This window comes from Pseudorasbora parva, chromosome 8 (genome assembly GCF_024679245.1).
Source record: "Pseudorasbora parva isolate DD20220531a chromosome 8, ASM2467924v1, whole genome shotgun sequence".
Lineage (NCBI taxonomy): Eukaryota > Metazoa > Chordata > Actinopteri > Cypriniformes > Gobionidae > Pseudorasbora > Pseudorasbora parva.
The window spans coordinates 22,914,795-22,931,526 of NC_090179.1; the positions used below are offsets into that span (position 1 = coordinate 22,914,795).

General features: G+C 42.4%; 1 protein-coding gene across 2 annotated transcripts in view; it reads right to left on the reverse strand.

Annotated features, from left to right (window-relative positions):
* Nucleotides 1-14,020: 14,020 nt before the first annotated feature.
* LOC137084288 (NXPE family member 3-like) overlaps nucleotides 14,021-16,732 on the reverse strand; it is a 35,399-nt gene continuing 32,687 nt past the window's right edge. Inside the window, exon 8 of one of the 2 annotated variants that reach the window (XM_067450430.1) lies at nucleotides 14,021-14,389. In XM_067450430.1, coding sequence (XP_067306531.1) covers nucleotides 14,195-14,389 — 195 coding nt within the window. In that variant the 3' untranslated portion in view covers nucleotides 14,021-14,194. The remainder of the gene's footprint in view (nucleotides 14,390-16,732) is intronic. The other variant, XM_067450431.1, reaches the window with a different exon arrangement.

A 16,732-nucleotide genomic window follows, 5' to 3' on the forward strand; every position in this document is an offset into this window, starting at 1 on the left:
CGCCATAGGTGCGTGTCATATGCTCGCGAAAAACAGCGTGGCATAGACACGCCAAAATGAGTTTTGGCGTATAGTTCCCTATCTCGAGGGAACGAGACGCTGCGTCGAGACGCTAGGGGACGCCTCTGCGTGCCATGTCATGAAGCACTTGTGTAATCAGTCCAATAGCGGGACGATACGTCACGGGCGGGTGACGTCATCGACCAGGAAGCTATAAAGCATGCCCGGACCAAACAGTCACTAGCTTCTGTGTCTTCACAAGCGCTCTGTGTGAATTGTATGTCCATTTATTGTGTGTGTGTTCAAAAAAAGAAAGAAATATGGCAAGTCAGTATAGGTGTTGTGTTCCTCCCTGCCCACGTTACATCACGGGTGGGGATACACACGTCGTAATGTGTGATGTGTTTGGGGCTCGAACATGCCCAGTCAGCTCTCGAGGGGGTCGGCTGCGAGCATTGCGAGAGACTCCCAATGCGCATATTAAGATCACGCCGGGCACTCTTCGAGGAGAGTGCTTTGGCTCGCGGTCCTCAGGGCTCGGGTCCCGCTGTTGCCGAGGCGCAGCGAAGGCTCGCGTCCTGGGGATCGCAGTTGGATCCAGTGGCGGGGTTAGAGACGGGTGATCCCCTATCTCTGCCTTTACCCGCTGGATCTCATGCCTCAGTTAGCGAGCTGGAAGCACGCTCTGCGGTTTTCTTCCGCTCGCGCTGAGGCACAAACGCAGCAGCACTCCAGCTCCGAGGAACTGGATGTTGTTAGCGCTGATGATGATCTGCCAAAAGAAAACGACACACACACACTCATAAAAAGAGGTGCTATTGGTGTAACTCGCGCTGTGTCCAGGTTAAGTTTAGACTGGCCGGCCGAGTGTCAAGAAGTTCGCCAAAAAATAAATAAATATATAAATATAATGGCGAGCAGACAGCATGTTTGAGATTACGAGGGGCTGAATCTAGTGGCTCGGATCTCGCGTTTGCCGAGGCAGCGTGTAGATCACGGGTCTACAATATAGATTCTATGACTCGATCGCGGGTCTCGCGCTTGCCGAGGCAGCGTGTAGATCACGGGTCTACAATATAGATTCTATGACTCGATCGCGGATCTCGCGCTTGCCGAGGCAGCGTGTAGATTATGGGTCTGCATCTATCATTCAGAAAGGGCGACGATGTCTCGCGGGGAAGAGACGCTTACGAGCTATTTCTCCCCCGAGTCCACATCGTCACACAGCCCCACAGCTGCCCACAACAAGCCGGTAAAAAAAAAAAAAAAAAAGTCGGCTTTGGGGGTAGGGCATTCGGCAGCAGATCAGGCGGCCGCCGGTTTGTATACGGCGGTTGCTCTGCAAGCATATAAAACAAGCAGACCTGCTGGGGGATATTGATATTGAGATGTGAAATATAAATATATATATATATATATATATATATATATATATATATATATATATATATATATATATATAATAAATAAATAAATAAATCAAAATGTCCCTCTGGGGCTGTCGGGCGGGGCAGCCTCAGCCGAGTACATCCTTTCTCAAACCTACACCAAGCAAAACAAAAGAGAGAGCGTGGCCGCTCGGGGCCCCCCCGCAGAGAGATCGGGGGTCCGGGCGACGCGCTCAGCCGGGACCTTCCCGTGGTAGGGCGGATCTGAGGGCCGTCCTTACTGCTAGGAAGGCCTCGGCTAAGAAGTCCTGACGTCAGAGGCGCAGGACTTCCGATGGCAGTCCCCTCCGGGAGAGTGCGGCTCGCCGAGGCGCCCGCTCTTTCCCGGTGCCATCGGGGGGGGCCGGTCTGCCAACCCTGCCACCGTTGGTGCTTCAGGGCGCGGCGGTCCCCGGCGAACATATATCTCCTTGTCCGCCCGGAAACGTAGCGGCTTGGGGATGTTCGCGCCCTCTCGTGAGGGCCCCGGGGCGGTCAGTTCGGTTGCTACCTGCCGGTTATCCGTTACAGGACACCGGGCTGACCACCCAGGAAAATCCAGAGACCAGCCTCGAGAGGCTGGTTCCCTTAGTAGATTTTCTGGCAGCGTGGAAACTTCTGCCGAATATCTCAGAATGGGTCCTGCTCACATTATAAAAAGGGTTCGGTCACACCCACCCGTGTTCAGCAGGGTTACTCCTACGGTAGTAACCCCCGAGCAGCCTCTGGTCATGGAACGAGAGGTACAGACTCTTCTGCGAAAAGAGGCTATACACGGGTCCCTCCCCTCTGCAGAGAGTCGGGCTTTTACAGCCGGTACTTCATAGTTCCAAAGAAGGATGGAGGGTTAAGGCCTATTTTTAGATCTGCATCAGCTAAACAAAATGCTCACGATAAAACAGATCGTGTGTCACGTCAGGTCCGAGGACTGGTGTGTCATAATAGACCTAAAAAATGTATACTTCCACATCTCCATCCTTCCGCAGCACAGACAGGTCTTCAGGTTTGCTTTTGGGGGCGAAGCTTACCAGTATTGAGTGCTGCCATTCGGCCTAGCTTAATCACCCCACACTTTCACCAAGTGCGTGAATGCAGCTCTGGCTCAGGTGCGACTCCAGGGCATTCGCGTGCTTAACTATATCGACGATTGGCGGGTGTTAGCATAGTCGAAACAGTGGGCGTTCAGCATTGAGATGCTGTTCTCGCCCATATGAGAGTGTTGGGGCTAAGGTTGAACGGAAAGAAATGTGTGCTGGCACCTATAAGCTGCAGCACTACTTTTCTGGCGGTAGTCTGGGACACAAAAATAATGTTGGCTCGGCTATCCCCTCCCAGGATAAAAACGATCCTGGATACCGTGAACCAGATAAAGCTAGGTCAGTCACTCACTGTGAAACACTTTCAGAGAGTGTTAGGGCTGATGACAGCAGCGTCCAACGGGGTACCTTTTGGCCTGCGGTACATGAGACCCTTACAGTGGTGGCTCAGGACCAAGGGGTTCTCCCTGAGGGGAAACCCTTTTTCGCTTGATCAAGGTCACGCGGCGCTGCCTACGTGCCTTAGTGAAGTGAAAAGATCCTTGGTTCCTGTCCCAAGGTCCAGTTCTGGGGGCTCCTTGTCGTCGCGTAACGCTAACGACGGATGCCTCTCTAACTGGCTGGGGAGCGGTCATGAGTGGCCGCTCGGCCCAAGGTCTGAGCGGCCGTCAGCTCTCCTGGCACATAAACCAGCTGGAGCTGATGGCTGTGTTTCAATCATATAAAATCAAACACTTCCTCTCAGACCTGCGGGGCCGCCATGTGTTAGTTCGGTCAGACAACACTTCGGTGGTCTCGTATATAAATCACCAGGGGGGGTTGAGATTGCGTCGGGTGTGGAAGCTGACGCGTCATATGCTAACATGGGCCCACGGCAAGATGCTCTCGCTCAGGGCGATGTACATCCCGGGGGTCCTGTATGTAGCGGCAGACTCCCTGTCGAGGCAGGGAGTGATGCCGGGAGAATGGAGACTCCACCCGAGGTGGTGGAGGAGCTGTGGATCCGCTTTGGGCGAGCCCAGGTGGATCTGTTTGCGTCTCGAGAGACGACACACTGTCCAGCATATTTCTCCCTCACGCATCCAGCCCTGCTGGGGCTGGACGCAATGGTACAGACGTGGCCGAGGCTGCGTCTGTACGCCTTCCCCCCTCTGGCATTGCTCCCAGGAGTGCTGGAGAGCGTCCTCCGGGACGGGGTTCAGCTTTTATTGGTAGCCCCGCTCTGGCCGGGCCAAGTATGGCTCGCCGACATTATGTCTCTCCTAGAAGGTCCTCCCTGGAAAATCCCAGTCAGGAGAGATCTTCTTTCGCAGGCCGGGGGGGTCAGTACTGCACCCGCGCCCGGAACTGTGGAAACGGTGGGCTTGGCCCCTGAGGGGGCCCAGTTCATAAACACGGGTCTATCTACTGAGGTGATAGAGACCATGTTGCACTCCAGAGCACCACCCACAAGGAGACTTTACGCACTCAAATGGAGAGTTTTTGTCGCCTGGTGTACGCACCAGGCTTTGGACCCTGTTAACTGCCCGTTCGGTTCAGTTCTTGAGTTCCTACAAGAAAAATTCTCCGCAGGGTTATCTCCGTCAACACTGAAAGTATATGTGTCGGCGATATCTGCTTATCATATTCCATTAGATAATGCATCATTGGGGAAACACCCTTGGGTCATGCGTTTCCTTCGTGGTACCTTGAGGCGCAGACCTGCGGCACGCTCGAGGGTGCCTACTTAGGCAGTGGCACCCTCTTGTCTGGAGTTTGCACCAGGAATGGTAAAAGCATTTCTGTTCCCGAGGGAAGGATATGCTCCCAAGGTCCCGACTAATGTGCCGGGACCAGTAATGCTGCAGGCTTTCTGTCCGCCTCCGTTCACTAGTCAAGACCAAGAGAAGCTAAATCTGCTATGTCCGGTCAGGGCCCTAGATGCATATGTCCACAGGGCTGCCCTGTGGCGAAACTCAGAACAGTTGTTTGTATGTTTTTGGGTCCCCGAGCAAGGGAAAACCGGCTTCAAAGCAGATGCTTAGCAAGTGGATAGTCGAGGCTATTTCGCTCGCTTATGAGTCGGCCGGACATCCTTCACCAATGAGGGTCCGCGCCCACTCCACTAGGAGTATGGCTGCCTCTATGGCTCTTATTTCGGGAGTTTCATTGTCAGAGGTATGTGATGCGGCTGGGTGGTCCTCTCCGCATACATTTGTGAGGTTTTACAATCTAGATGTAGCCTCTACACCGGGGTCCCGGGTGTTTCTGGGTTGATTCACACATACAGACATTTGGGACTCTGGCGGCGTGGGTATTGAGGTCCCCTAGCGTTTCGACGCAGCTCGAAGTTCCCTCGAGATAGGGAACTTCTCAGGTTACGTATGTAACCATGGTTCCCTGAGAGGGAACGAGACGCTGCGTCGAGATGCCATACTCCCGGCATGCCTGTGATCGATTTGTTCGACTTTTCCAGAAGCTAGTGACTGTTTGGTCCGGGCATGCTTTATAGCTTCCTGGTCGATGACGTCACCCGCCCGTGACGTATCGTCCCGCTATTGGACTGATTACACAAGTGCTTCATGACATGGCACGCAGAGGCGTCCCCTAGCGTCTCGACGCAGCGTCTCGTTCCCTCTCAGGGAACCATGGTTACATACGTAACCTGAGACGTTTCCACGACATTGCACACTCGTACTATTTATACGAGTAACTCGTACTATATTTATCTAACAACAGTACTGTCAAAATTGACATGCATTCCCATGGCTCTGAATAAAACGACCTACATGATCTCAAAAAGCAACTGGAGAAAAAGTCCTGCTGTTTAGAGGTAAGTTGTAGCCTACCAGTTAATTCCGAATCAGTATTTTTTTTTTTTTTTTTTCAATCTCACAAATGAAAAACGATCAATGTTTCGTTTTTCTTTAACAAACAGAAAACGAGGTTTTAAGTAATCAATTAGAAGGTTAATCAATTAGAAGACAATCAATACATCAAATGCTTTGAAGTAGCCTAAAGAGTAAAAGTTATCTGACATCTGAAAATGACATTACATACAGTCGCCTATGTGACTTTTACAGCTAAAAGCTACCTTTTTACCCTTTAAAAAGCTATAACAGGACGGCATTTGTAATAGAACCCTTAATCACTGTGGTGCTCAGTGTGCTGTTTTACTCAAGTTATGAAAAACCTCTGTTGTAGCACCTATCTCTAAGCACAAGATGTCGCTCTCTTTTAATGATTACCAGCCTATTGCATTCTCGTTATTATCTTTACAACTGTTAACTATGCTTGTTTCTATTTTTATTTTATTTTTAATTCGTCCACATGGTATTTTTTTTCCTCATGCATATGTTACCACTATTTTAATGAATTTCTATGTAAAGCACTTTGAATTGCCATTGGGTATGAAATGTGCTATACAAATAAACTTGCCTTGCCTTGCCTTGTCATGTAAGTGACCGGTTCATGTTGGACAGACATTTCAATTGCATTTTGTGTCTGTTAAGAGGCACAAATACAACCTTTACGTTTATACCTCCAAAGCTGCCGTTTTAGCTGAGTGGGGGTTCTGGGCATTAACTGTAACAGCTCCGTGTTTTTTCCGTTTGTTTTATTTTATAGACTGTACTCACAACGGCATAACGATCAAGATAAACTTCCCCGGAGTTGTCCTTTAACCTCATTAGTTAAGCGATGGAAAGAGCTTATGATAGTCACGGGAGAGACGTTACATCCATTACGATTTGCCTATCACACTAATGTGTGACCTAAAAGAGGCATGGATGATGCAAAACTGTTCCTGCATTATTGTAGCAAATAGATGTATATCTATTATTTATATAATCTACAGGATCACCTCAAGCTTGTTTACTGGCATCAAATCTTTTCATACGTCATGCAGATGACAGTTCTTCTGTCTCTGCTGAGTTTATTATGAGTTTATAACAAAAGAAATGATGCTTGATTTTTAGGAAAAATGCCTCTAAATTACAACCTGAGTTAATTCATAAAAAGACAGTTGAAAGAGCAGAGCACAAATATCTTGAAGCTATTTTTGATACTACTACACAGAGGCTATTATTAAGAAAGTTCATCAAAGAATCTATTATGGACGATATCACATGCTTTGAATACTCACTCTGAGATAATGCCTTCGAGTAGGCGGTTCAGAAGTATTAAGCATATGACTTACAATTGCAGAGGCTATATCTATCTTTGTAAGTGTAATTTTTTTTAAGGATTCTTAATTTGTTAATTTGGTATTTGCTAATAACTTAATTTATTTTGAAGCATCATGTGTATTTGTTTGATTTATTCATATTTTAATATGGTGTATGTGTTTTAAAAAGGCTGTATGCATTTGGATAAGTCTGACTTGGATAAGTCTATTATGAGTATTTAAGCCCTATTAGAATTGCTCCTTGTGGAATTAATAAAGTGGTAAACTATAACTATATAATCATTTTTTGATACTGGAGTAAGTTTTAGCATGGCGCTATAGTAATATTCAAATTAAATTCTAATAAATTAATGAACTTCACAAGTCAAAGACCTATACATGCTACTCTTAAGAAAAATGGTTCTAAACTGTACCAAATTAGGGTTCTTTGGTTTGTAACAAAATTAGAACCCATTTAGTACTTAACCCTTTTTACATGGTGCCATATAAGAACAATACTTTAAAAGTGTTATGACCTGGAGAAATTTGAGTATACTAAATGTTTTTGAAATACAAACCAAATTCCAAAAAAGTTGGGACACTGTACAAATTTTGAAAAAAACAGGAATGCGATATTTAGAAATCTCTGTAAGGGGGGATCGCCTACCGTGGTTCTGACTGCAGGGTTGCCGAACGACTAAAGAAACGTTATCAGCAAGATGGTAGAAAACTGTACATTTCTTGTCTATAACCACCCACTGCAACTTTTACCAACAACGGAAATAAGCGCAGTTACAATAGGAAAATCTGTGGGAGAGAGTTGCTTTAATGTGACTATATTGTATTGCGATAGGCAGCACTTCGAAGTCAATACCAAATCAAAACTAGTTTGCAAATCATTTATAATTGAAAGAATTTAATGACAAAATCTGGTTATTGTTACACTTAAAATAGTTACAAAATAGATGTATGAGATGATAAAAACTTAATGTTTGCACAGATTCGAGTTTAATCTTACTAAATAAGTCCTTAAGTGAAATAACTTGATAAAAGAGCATTATTGTTTTAACCCAGGACGGTCCAACAAAATTATGTTTAACAGAGAGGGATATCTTACAAAACATGCATAAAGTTGGTTTTGTGTGTGTGTGTGTGTGTGTGTGTGTGTGTGTGTGTGTGTGTGTGTGTGTGTGTGTGTGTGTGTGTGTGTGTGTGTGTGTGTGTGTGTGTGTGTGTGTGTGTGTGTGCGCGCCTTGTTTGACTATACTTGTAAGGGGACCAATGTCCTCACTATAGTAAAATATTATGACAACTGACAACAAGTGAGGACATTTGACTGGTCATCACTAGTTAAAAGGCTTATACATCGGCCAAAACATGTTTGTATTTAAATCTATTGTTTTGCACAAGTTTCTGAGATGTTTTAGGGATAGGGATTGGGTTAGGGGATATAAAATATAATTAACCTGATATAAAATCAATGGAAGTCTTTAATGTCCAAACTAATATAGGCCCAGTGAAACAAACGTGTGTGTGTGTGTGTGCATGTGTCCTGGTATTCCCTACTTTGTGGGAAAACGTCTCCACATGGATAATAATATTATTAGTAGTAAATGATTTGTAAAAACAATGGTAACACCTTTGAGCCTGTCAATATTATGCAAACATGAAATCTCAAACACACAGAAGGCTAGTACTTGCTAGCCTACTGTTGACGGAGCCATTTGATTGGATAATAACCGGTAACTTTATTAAACTATACGGAGGAAAAACACACACACATCACTCGGTATTCTCTGTTGAACCAGAACTCACTTTATTTAGCATATTTCCATTTATGGAAAGCAGGTCACATTCACGTGACATGAAATGTATGAGGGCATACCTATTACAAACATTAACACCCCCACTTTCTCTCATACAGTGCAGTATAGTATAGTTACAATAACATTATACATGAATACAGTCTTGTATTTCACTTGACTTGCATTCACATGCCAAACATGAAACTCTGAAATGTTTCTAGTTTAAACTTTGTCATTGGTTTAGTCATAACATCAGCCACCATTTCTTCTGTGGGGCAATACTCAATACCATCACTGAGTGCAGATCTGAAATGGTACTTTATATCAATGTTTCGAGTTAGTGCTTACAAAAAGTGCTTGAAATGCACACAAAAAGCATGTGTAGTGTATTTTAACAATAACTTGAGTATGTCAGAAAAGAAAATGAAAAGAAAAGGTTTCCACCCCCAATCTTCCCAGTAGGTATGGTGCAACTCAGTCAGCATTCTTTCTCCTCCTTCAGACGGGCCCGGACATGTACTGGCTTAAGCAGGGGGATACGTCTGGAACTGCCGGATTTGAGTTCCTGGCAGCGTAGTGTGTTACTGATGGTAGCATTTGTTACTTTGGTCCCAGCTCTCTGCAGGTCATTCACTAGGTCGCCCTGTGTGGTTTTGGGATTTTTGCTCACTTTTCTTGTGATCCATTTGACCCCACGCGGTGAGATCTGGCGTGGAGCCCCAGATCGAGGGAGATTATCAGTGGTCTTGTACAGGTCCTTCTCAAAATATTAGCATATTGTGATAAAGTTAATTATTTTCCATAAAGTAATGATAAAAATTTACTTTCATATATTTTAGATTCATTGTACACCAACTGAAATATTTCAGGTCTTTTATTGTTTTAATACTGATGATTTTGGCATACGGCTTATTGCACATCGTTACTTTAGTGCAGCGTTTCCCGACTGGAGTGCCATCTGATGAGGGCAGGGGTGCTGTGTCAATGGTCCCAGCACGCAGGCACTTGCACCGCGGTTCATCTCACACCTGATGACGCATATTTAATATGGGTTGTAACTTGAAAATAATGCTTTATGTATTTTTCTGTCGATGGATAGACGTGAGTGATACAACAGCGATAATAAAAGAAAAAAACCATGAGCAAAACGGTCTCTCTTTATAAAATGTGTTCAATGCATGCGAGTGCTACCGTACGGCCAGTCATTTTACCGTTATAACCCGTACATATGCCAGAAGACGCGAATGAGGACTCGCACGCGCTGTGAGAACATTTGTCTCAAATATAGCGGGCAAATATTGAGTTCTCTTTCAAGTCTTGCGCTTGAACAGACAAACTCACACAAGAAGTACGTCATCATGTCCATCATGATGAGTATCCAAGCAGACATAGTCTAAATATGCCTTAAGAGAACTTTATACAGTCGAGAAAGACGTTTTGACCCATAGACCAGATATGCGAAATGAAGACCAGGAGTCAGGATGTTCAATCATCGGAGAGAATTTTACTGAAGAATAGTTTGCAGTTACATCGGTAGAGTCAGCTTCAGAGTCTCTCAGGGTGGTGTCAGGCCAGACTCTACTCTAACTTACACAAAATTACCACACCAGTTATACCAATTTCAAGGGCATGATTTACATCATTATGGACACGTGGAATATTACTGATTGTCATAAAGTCTAAACAATGTGTCACGCGAGAATAGATAGGACTTGTTGTTGTTGTTAATCAGGATGTATACATCAGACAATCCCAAGATTGGGGTAGTGTTGACTTCAGGGGAGTCCTAGAAAGACGCCAAGAGGTCTAGGGTGTGAGAAATAGTGGTCCAATCCAGTCGAAAGACCTGCACAGAACATGTAACACACACTCTAGGGCACATCTCTCCTCCAAGGTTAGTGCAGCAGTGAGCTTATCAACAGGACAAGATCAACACCATATGACAAATGAGTCTCCAGAAAGAAAAGTATGACTAATATCATCTACCTCATTCTATAAAGAAATATAAAGACAAAAGTGTACTTCTATCAATGGGAAAAATCACACCATATACATGGGAAGAAATCACAATTGGGAGACTCAAATCCTCCCACCCCCTTCCTGTCCTGGGGTTACTAACAACTGGCAGGATTCACCTCTTGGAAGTTCTAACTTTCTCTGCTAGGCCCTGTTGGTCAGGACCCAGAGATAGAGGTCAGGCTATCTATGTCAGGGCACAAAGATAGGGGTCAGACTGTCTTTGTCAGACCGTCTCTGGAAAGCAAATTAGAAACACAATACAGTAGACATAGAGTCAAAATCATATTAAATAATAGTTAAATGTATTAATGATCAAATAAAATTGATTGTCAATAATTATTCATTTTGAAAGGATAATAACTGATTATTTAATTCATGAGGTTATTAAAAATCATTCAAAAGGATAAGATGCATATGATGAAGAGGCAAGGGTGTCGGCCCACTCCCCCCTTCACCACTAATATCTATAATTTCTTCTCCTATATTTTATGCCAATTTTATTATTGGTTTATGTAGCATACTACAAACACTTGTGCATTAAGTCTCTATAGATTTTATGCAATGTAAAAAAAAAAGTTATAGTAAAAAAGGTAATACAGTGAAATATTATTCTGATGTAAATCAGCTGTTCTCTATGTGAATAAAGTGCAATTTGTTCCTGTGATCAAAGCTGAATTTATCATCATTACCCCAGTCTTCAGTGTCACTAATAATTCTCATATGAGGATCTGATGATCAACAAACATTTATGATGATTATCGGTGTTGAAAACAGTTTTGCTGCTCATGGTGCAGCTTCATTTTTGTGTAAACCACCATACCATTCAAACATTTGTGGTAAAATTAAAAAAGAGAGAAATTAGTACTTTTATTGATCAGACATGCATTAAACTGATCACAAGTGATATTTTTAATATTACAAAAGATAATAATTTATTTAATAAATGCAAATAAATGCTATGCATTGGACTTTCTATTCATCAAAGAATCCTGAAAAATAAAATGTATCATGGTTTCCACAACATTTTTAAGCAGCACAACTGTTTTCAACACAGATAATAATCATAAATCTTTCTTTATTATAAAATCATCATATGAGAATGATTATTGAAGACTGGAGTAATGATGATAAATTCAGCTTTGATCACAGGAATAAATTACACTAGGCCAACTATATATTCACATAGAAAAAAAGTTGTTTTTAATTTGTAATAATATTTCACAATTACTGTTTTAACTGTATTTTTGATTAAATAAATGCAGCCTTGGTAAGCAGAAAATAGCCTACTAAACATTTAAAAAGCTGTCAGTTAGCACTGCATTATTCATATTATATACTTTATTGTAAATAAATAGCCTACACAGAGATGGCTTGAAAAACACACATAAAGCATATTGTCGCAATCGTCTGATTGTGGTCGTCACGTTTCATCACTCATAACGATTGTTTTCCTTCAGCTGCAGCTCCAGCGTGACAGGGTAGGTTATTACTTCTACGAATCCGGTTTTGGACTTTCTATGAGAGAGCGCTCTTCTCAGATACGAATAAAATGATATGTCATTATTGTCCCTGAATTTGATGTATTTACATTGGTTTCTATGTAAATACTATATATATATATATATATATATATATATATATATATATATATATATATATATATATATATATATATATATATATATATATATATATATATATAGAATCCTCATTAGTGCCTGCCCGGATCGGTCGAATGAAGTGTACACATATGTACACATGTCTCGTGACATTATTTTGATGTTCTTTGGCGGAAGTAATGGCATTGGGAATACTGAATGAGATTTGTCTAATATGAATAAAGTAAAAAATAACATAAATACTGTTTTTTCTTGTCTTAAGACATCAATGTGTCACCAGGAGCCACAGGGTATAATATGGAATCGTGTGTGTCTTTTAGTCATAGCTCATGTTCATAGTGGCTTCATAGAAATACACCTCATTGACATGCGTTATATGAGCAACGGTTGGAGTTAAAAATCTTCAATTGTGTTCTACTGAAGAAACAAACACTACATCTTGGATCCCCTGAGGGTAGATAAACATCAAATTTTCATTTTTGGGTGAACTATCCCTTTAAGTTTAGATTTAAGTTTAAGAATTAATATTAAATAAATAAACAAGTTACAGCTGAAGTATGGTAAAATTGAAACTACATGCTAAATATTTTTTTATTGCAATAAAGCAATGAATACAGTAGATGATTTTTGAATCTTCACAATTGTATTAGGATTACGATTTAAAAGGTAATTATTTGACTCTTTTACTTTAAACATTTTTATTAGTAATATTTACTCTAATAATAATCACAATAGTTATTTTTGTAATTTTCTGTTATTAAAAATAAGAACAATGAAAACGTCTCGGTTATGTATGTAACCCTAGTTCCCTGAGGGAACGAGACGCTGCGTCAAAACGCTGTGAGAATGCCTCTGCGTGATTGCGTCGTGAAGCGCGTGTAGAAACAGTCGAATCAGGAGATCGAACGCCATAGGCGGGGTGACGTCATCGACTGGAAACTATAAAGCATCCGCGAACACAAACAGAAACTAGCTTCTGAAACAGCCTGAAGTAAGTGATCACGGGCATGCCGGGAGTATGGCCGGGCGACGCAGCGTCTCGTTCCCCTCAGGGAACTAGGGTTACATACGTAATCAAGACGTTCCCTATCTGGGAACTCAAGCTGCGTCGAAACGCTGTGAGAACGCTTATACCCACATCGCCATAGGACCAAATGCTCGTACGACACATGCTCGTATGTGTGAAACCGTAGCGCACACGACAACGACAACACCTGTGCCCCAACTGTAGATGCTACATCAAGTTCGTAGAATCTTACGAAAGTCAGCGGCAAAGACCAACCCGCCGCGTTACAAATGTCCTGGAGGGAAGCCCCCGTCAGTAGTGCTTTAGAAGCTGCTAAGGCCGCCACGTACACCTATATTGTGGAGGGGGTCAACCCTGCTGAGAATCTTGCCTGCAGGAACTCCAGCACTGTACCAACCGGGCAGTTAACTGGGTCCAACTGGTGTTCTCTGCACTAAACTGAGAAAAATCCCTATTTTACCTGACCTGCCACCGAGAACGCTTTGCCCACCAGCGCTGATGTTGTTTTGAGAGGTTTGGTGGGTAAAGTCAGGGAAGCTAGTTTCTGTTTGTGTTCGCGGATGCTTTATAGTTTCCGGTCGATGACGCCTATGACGTTCACCCCGCCTATGACGTTCGATCTCCTGATTGGACTGGTTCTACATACGCTTCACGACGCAATCACGCAGAGGCGTTCTCACAGCGTTTCGACGCAGCTCGAGTTCCCAGATAGGGAACTAAAGTTAAAATAACAGTGCTAATATTTTTCTCCATTTATTGATAACATCTATTTAAAAATTAACATCTATTTAAAAATAATCTATATATAATATATAAAATAATCACTGCATAGTCTCTAGTGTACTCATTTAAAATAAACAGATTATTATTAAAGCTACAAACGTTGTTTGATAAACAATACACAAATAATTAATGACAGCAGATTCAGTAAGTAAGTATGAAGAAGTTATGTTTCAAATTTGAGGATGATATAACAAAAATGAGGACTATGACATGGTTTAAAATTGGACAATTTAATTACAGCTCAGGGAAGTCAAACTGTTTTAGACATAACCTGGATTTGTATCTTTTAATAACAGTCATTAAGAAAAAAAAATGTGTCAATATAATTTAAATTCAGGCAGGGCAAATAAAAGAGAGTAAAATGTCAATCTCATTTTTAATGACTATAGGTCCAGGATGAATGTTCTCTTCACTGTAGTGACATGAAGTCATTTGCCACACATCTAGAATATAAACCCCAACATCCTGAAAAGCCCAGCGCAGAATTCTGTCCAACTGTAGAGAATACCAGTCACTGCCAAAAATATCCTATTATAAAGACAGAAAAACACAATATCAATCATAAACTTGCATCACAGAGTGGCTTTGTTGTTTTTGAACACTTATATAGACCTTTATCACAGTCTGTGTTGTCACATTCAGTTCCGATTAGTAACGGAATTAATTTTCCAACTGCATTATTGTCAATAGAAAATTAAAGGAAGTGTATGTAAGATTGTAGCCAAAACTGTTACTGCAATCACTATCCCATCTCCCCCTCCTCCTTAACTCGAGGTTGCCAGATAAGCTGCAGGATCCAGCAGGAACGTTTGTAGCTACAGCTGTGGTAACTAGAGGTGAGCTGGCAACCCGGATGCCGAAACACTACAGACTTGGTGATTGGTCGATAGGTGGAGGGTGGAGCTTCAGGCCAAAACACAACATGTCAACATCAACATCAGTTGAGGGCTGCAACAACAACTTTTAAATGGCAATATCCTGGCCGGACTACTGTTGTCAGTGATAAGTATGAAATTAACATGATTTCTTAATGTCTAGTGACATATCAGGGCCATTTTATAGTTAATTGAAATACATTTCTTACATACAGTTCCTTTAAACTAATTTGAATTAGTTAATTTGAATCTGACAATAAACATCACTATTTTGTAAATGGTTTATTTAGCTTTCCACAATACCATGTGTGCATTCTTCCATTTTAATATCCAACATCATGTGTGTGAGAAAATTGTCAGCACTGAATGTTGCCACAGTCAAGAGGTAAATGAGGATTTGCACACTGCACAGTAGCTTGGTGTCAAGTTACTGCTGGAGGAATAATCAGAATACACTACAATAAAATGCTATCCCATCATTGCATTCAAACCTGGAGGATATGACTCGTTTTAAGTGCCCCTATTGTGCTATTTTTGTTCATTTTGTTTTGGAGGTCTCCTACAACAGGTTTGCATGCATCAAAGGTCAAAAAACACTTTAATTTTCTCATAATATACATTCACCAACCCACATTCCCAAACGACTCGTCGGATGATTCAGTCTCTCTAATGCTGCCTTCACATGCTCTCAGAATTATCATAAATACATGTTTCCTAGGTAAAATTTGCCTATGAACGTGTCACACACAGGTCGGGCAGGCTCTCTCACAACCGGCCCTCACCCTCCGACTCTCAGTACCACCTCGAGGTGCTGCACCACAGGGACACACAACAGACGGATGACCGCAGGTAAGTATAAACAATCTTTATTGTGGTAAAAGGTCAATGATAAAACAGTGGCAAGGTGGCCATTGACGGACTCTCCACTGGACTCAAAGGAAGGTAAGTATTTCTCTCTCTTGAAACTGGATAGCCGCTGGCAGACTCTCGATGCTGTCCGTGATTTAACCAGCAAGAAAATGAAGGACTTGGCTCACATTACTGGCATCCACGGCTTGTTGCGTGTCATAGACATTCACAGCTTGAAGCGTCTCAGGTAGGTTACCTGGTATTCACAGCTTATAGCGACTCCGGGGACTAGACACAGCAGAGAGAGAGGTGAGTATATTCGGCCACAGCAACAGGCATTCACAGCTTTTAGCGTCTTGGGGCACTTGATTCAACAGACAGAACACTGAATAACTTCACTCACGTTACCGGGCATTCACAGCTTGTAGCAGCTCATGTGACTGGACACAGCAGAGAGAAAGGTGAGCATTTTCGGTCACAGCAGCAGGCATTCACAGCTTTTAGCGTTCTCGGACACTTGTTTCAAAAAACAGAACAATGCATAACTTCACTCACGTTTCCGGGCATTCACAGCTCGTAGTGGCCCATGTGGGTTACATGGCATTCACAGCTTTTAGCGGCTCTTTCAGCTGAATACAACAGAGACAGAGGTGAGTAGGTTCGGCCACATCTTTTAGCGGCTCTTTCAGCAGTTCCTTCGCGTTCCTTCCCCGTCTCGTGCCGCCAGCACTGTTCTCGCTCTTCAACCTCTGCTTTTGCGTTCCTGTGACTTCTTCTTTTTCGTCTTCTTGTTATATGGCCGTTCACTCCTTTGGAGTATTACCGCCACCTACTGTATAACTTATTTACTAGCATGGGTGATGTATATGTATAATTATTTAATTGCCCCACCCACCCCCAAAGGATCAGATCTCATGCTTTAACTGGCGCTGCGTGTTCAGCTCCTCCAATTTCCACAGTGGGCTCCTCACTCACTGAGATGGATGAAAGCATTACTACATCTATATCCTATGCTCTAATCATGTACACTTTAAAAAGGTTAAAACCACCATATATACCTTATTATCTCTCAAACCCTTTCCCAATATGTCCACTACACTCACTGGTCTATTCTTTATATTGCTAAAATTACTATTACAATAATCAT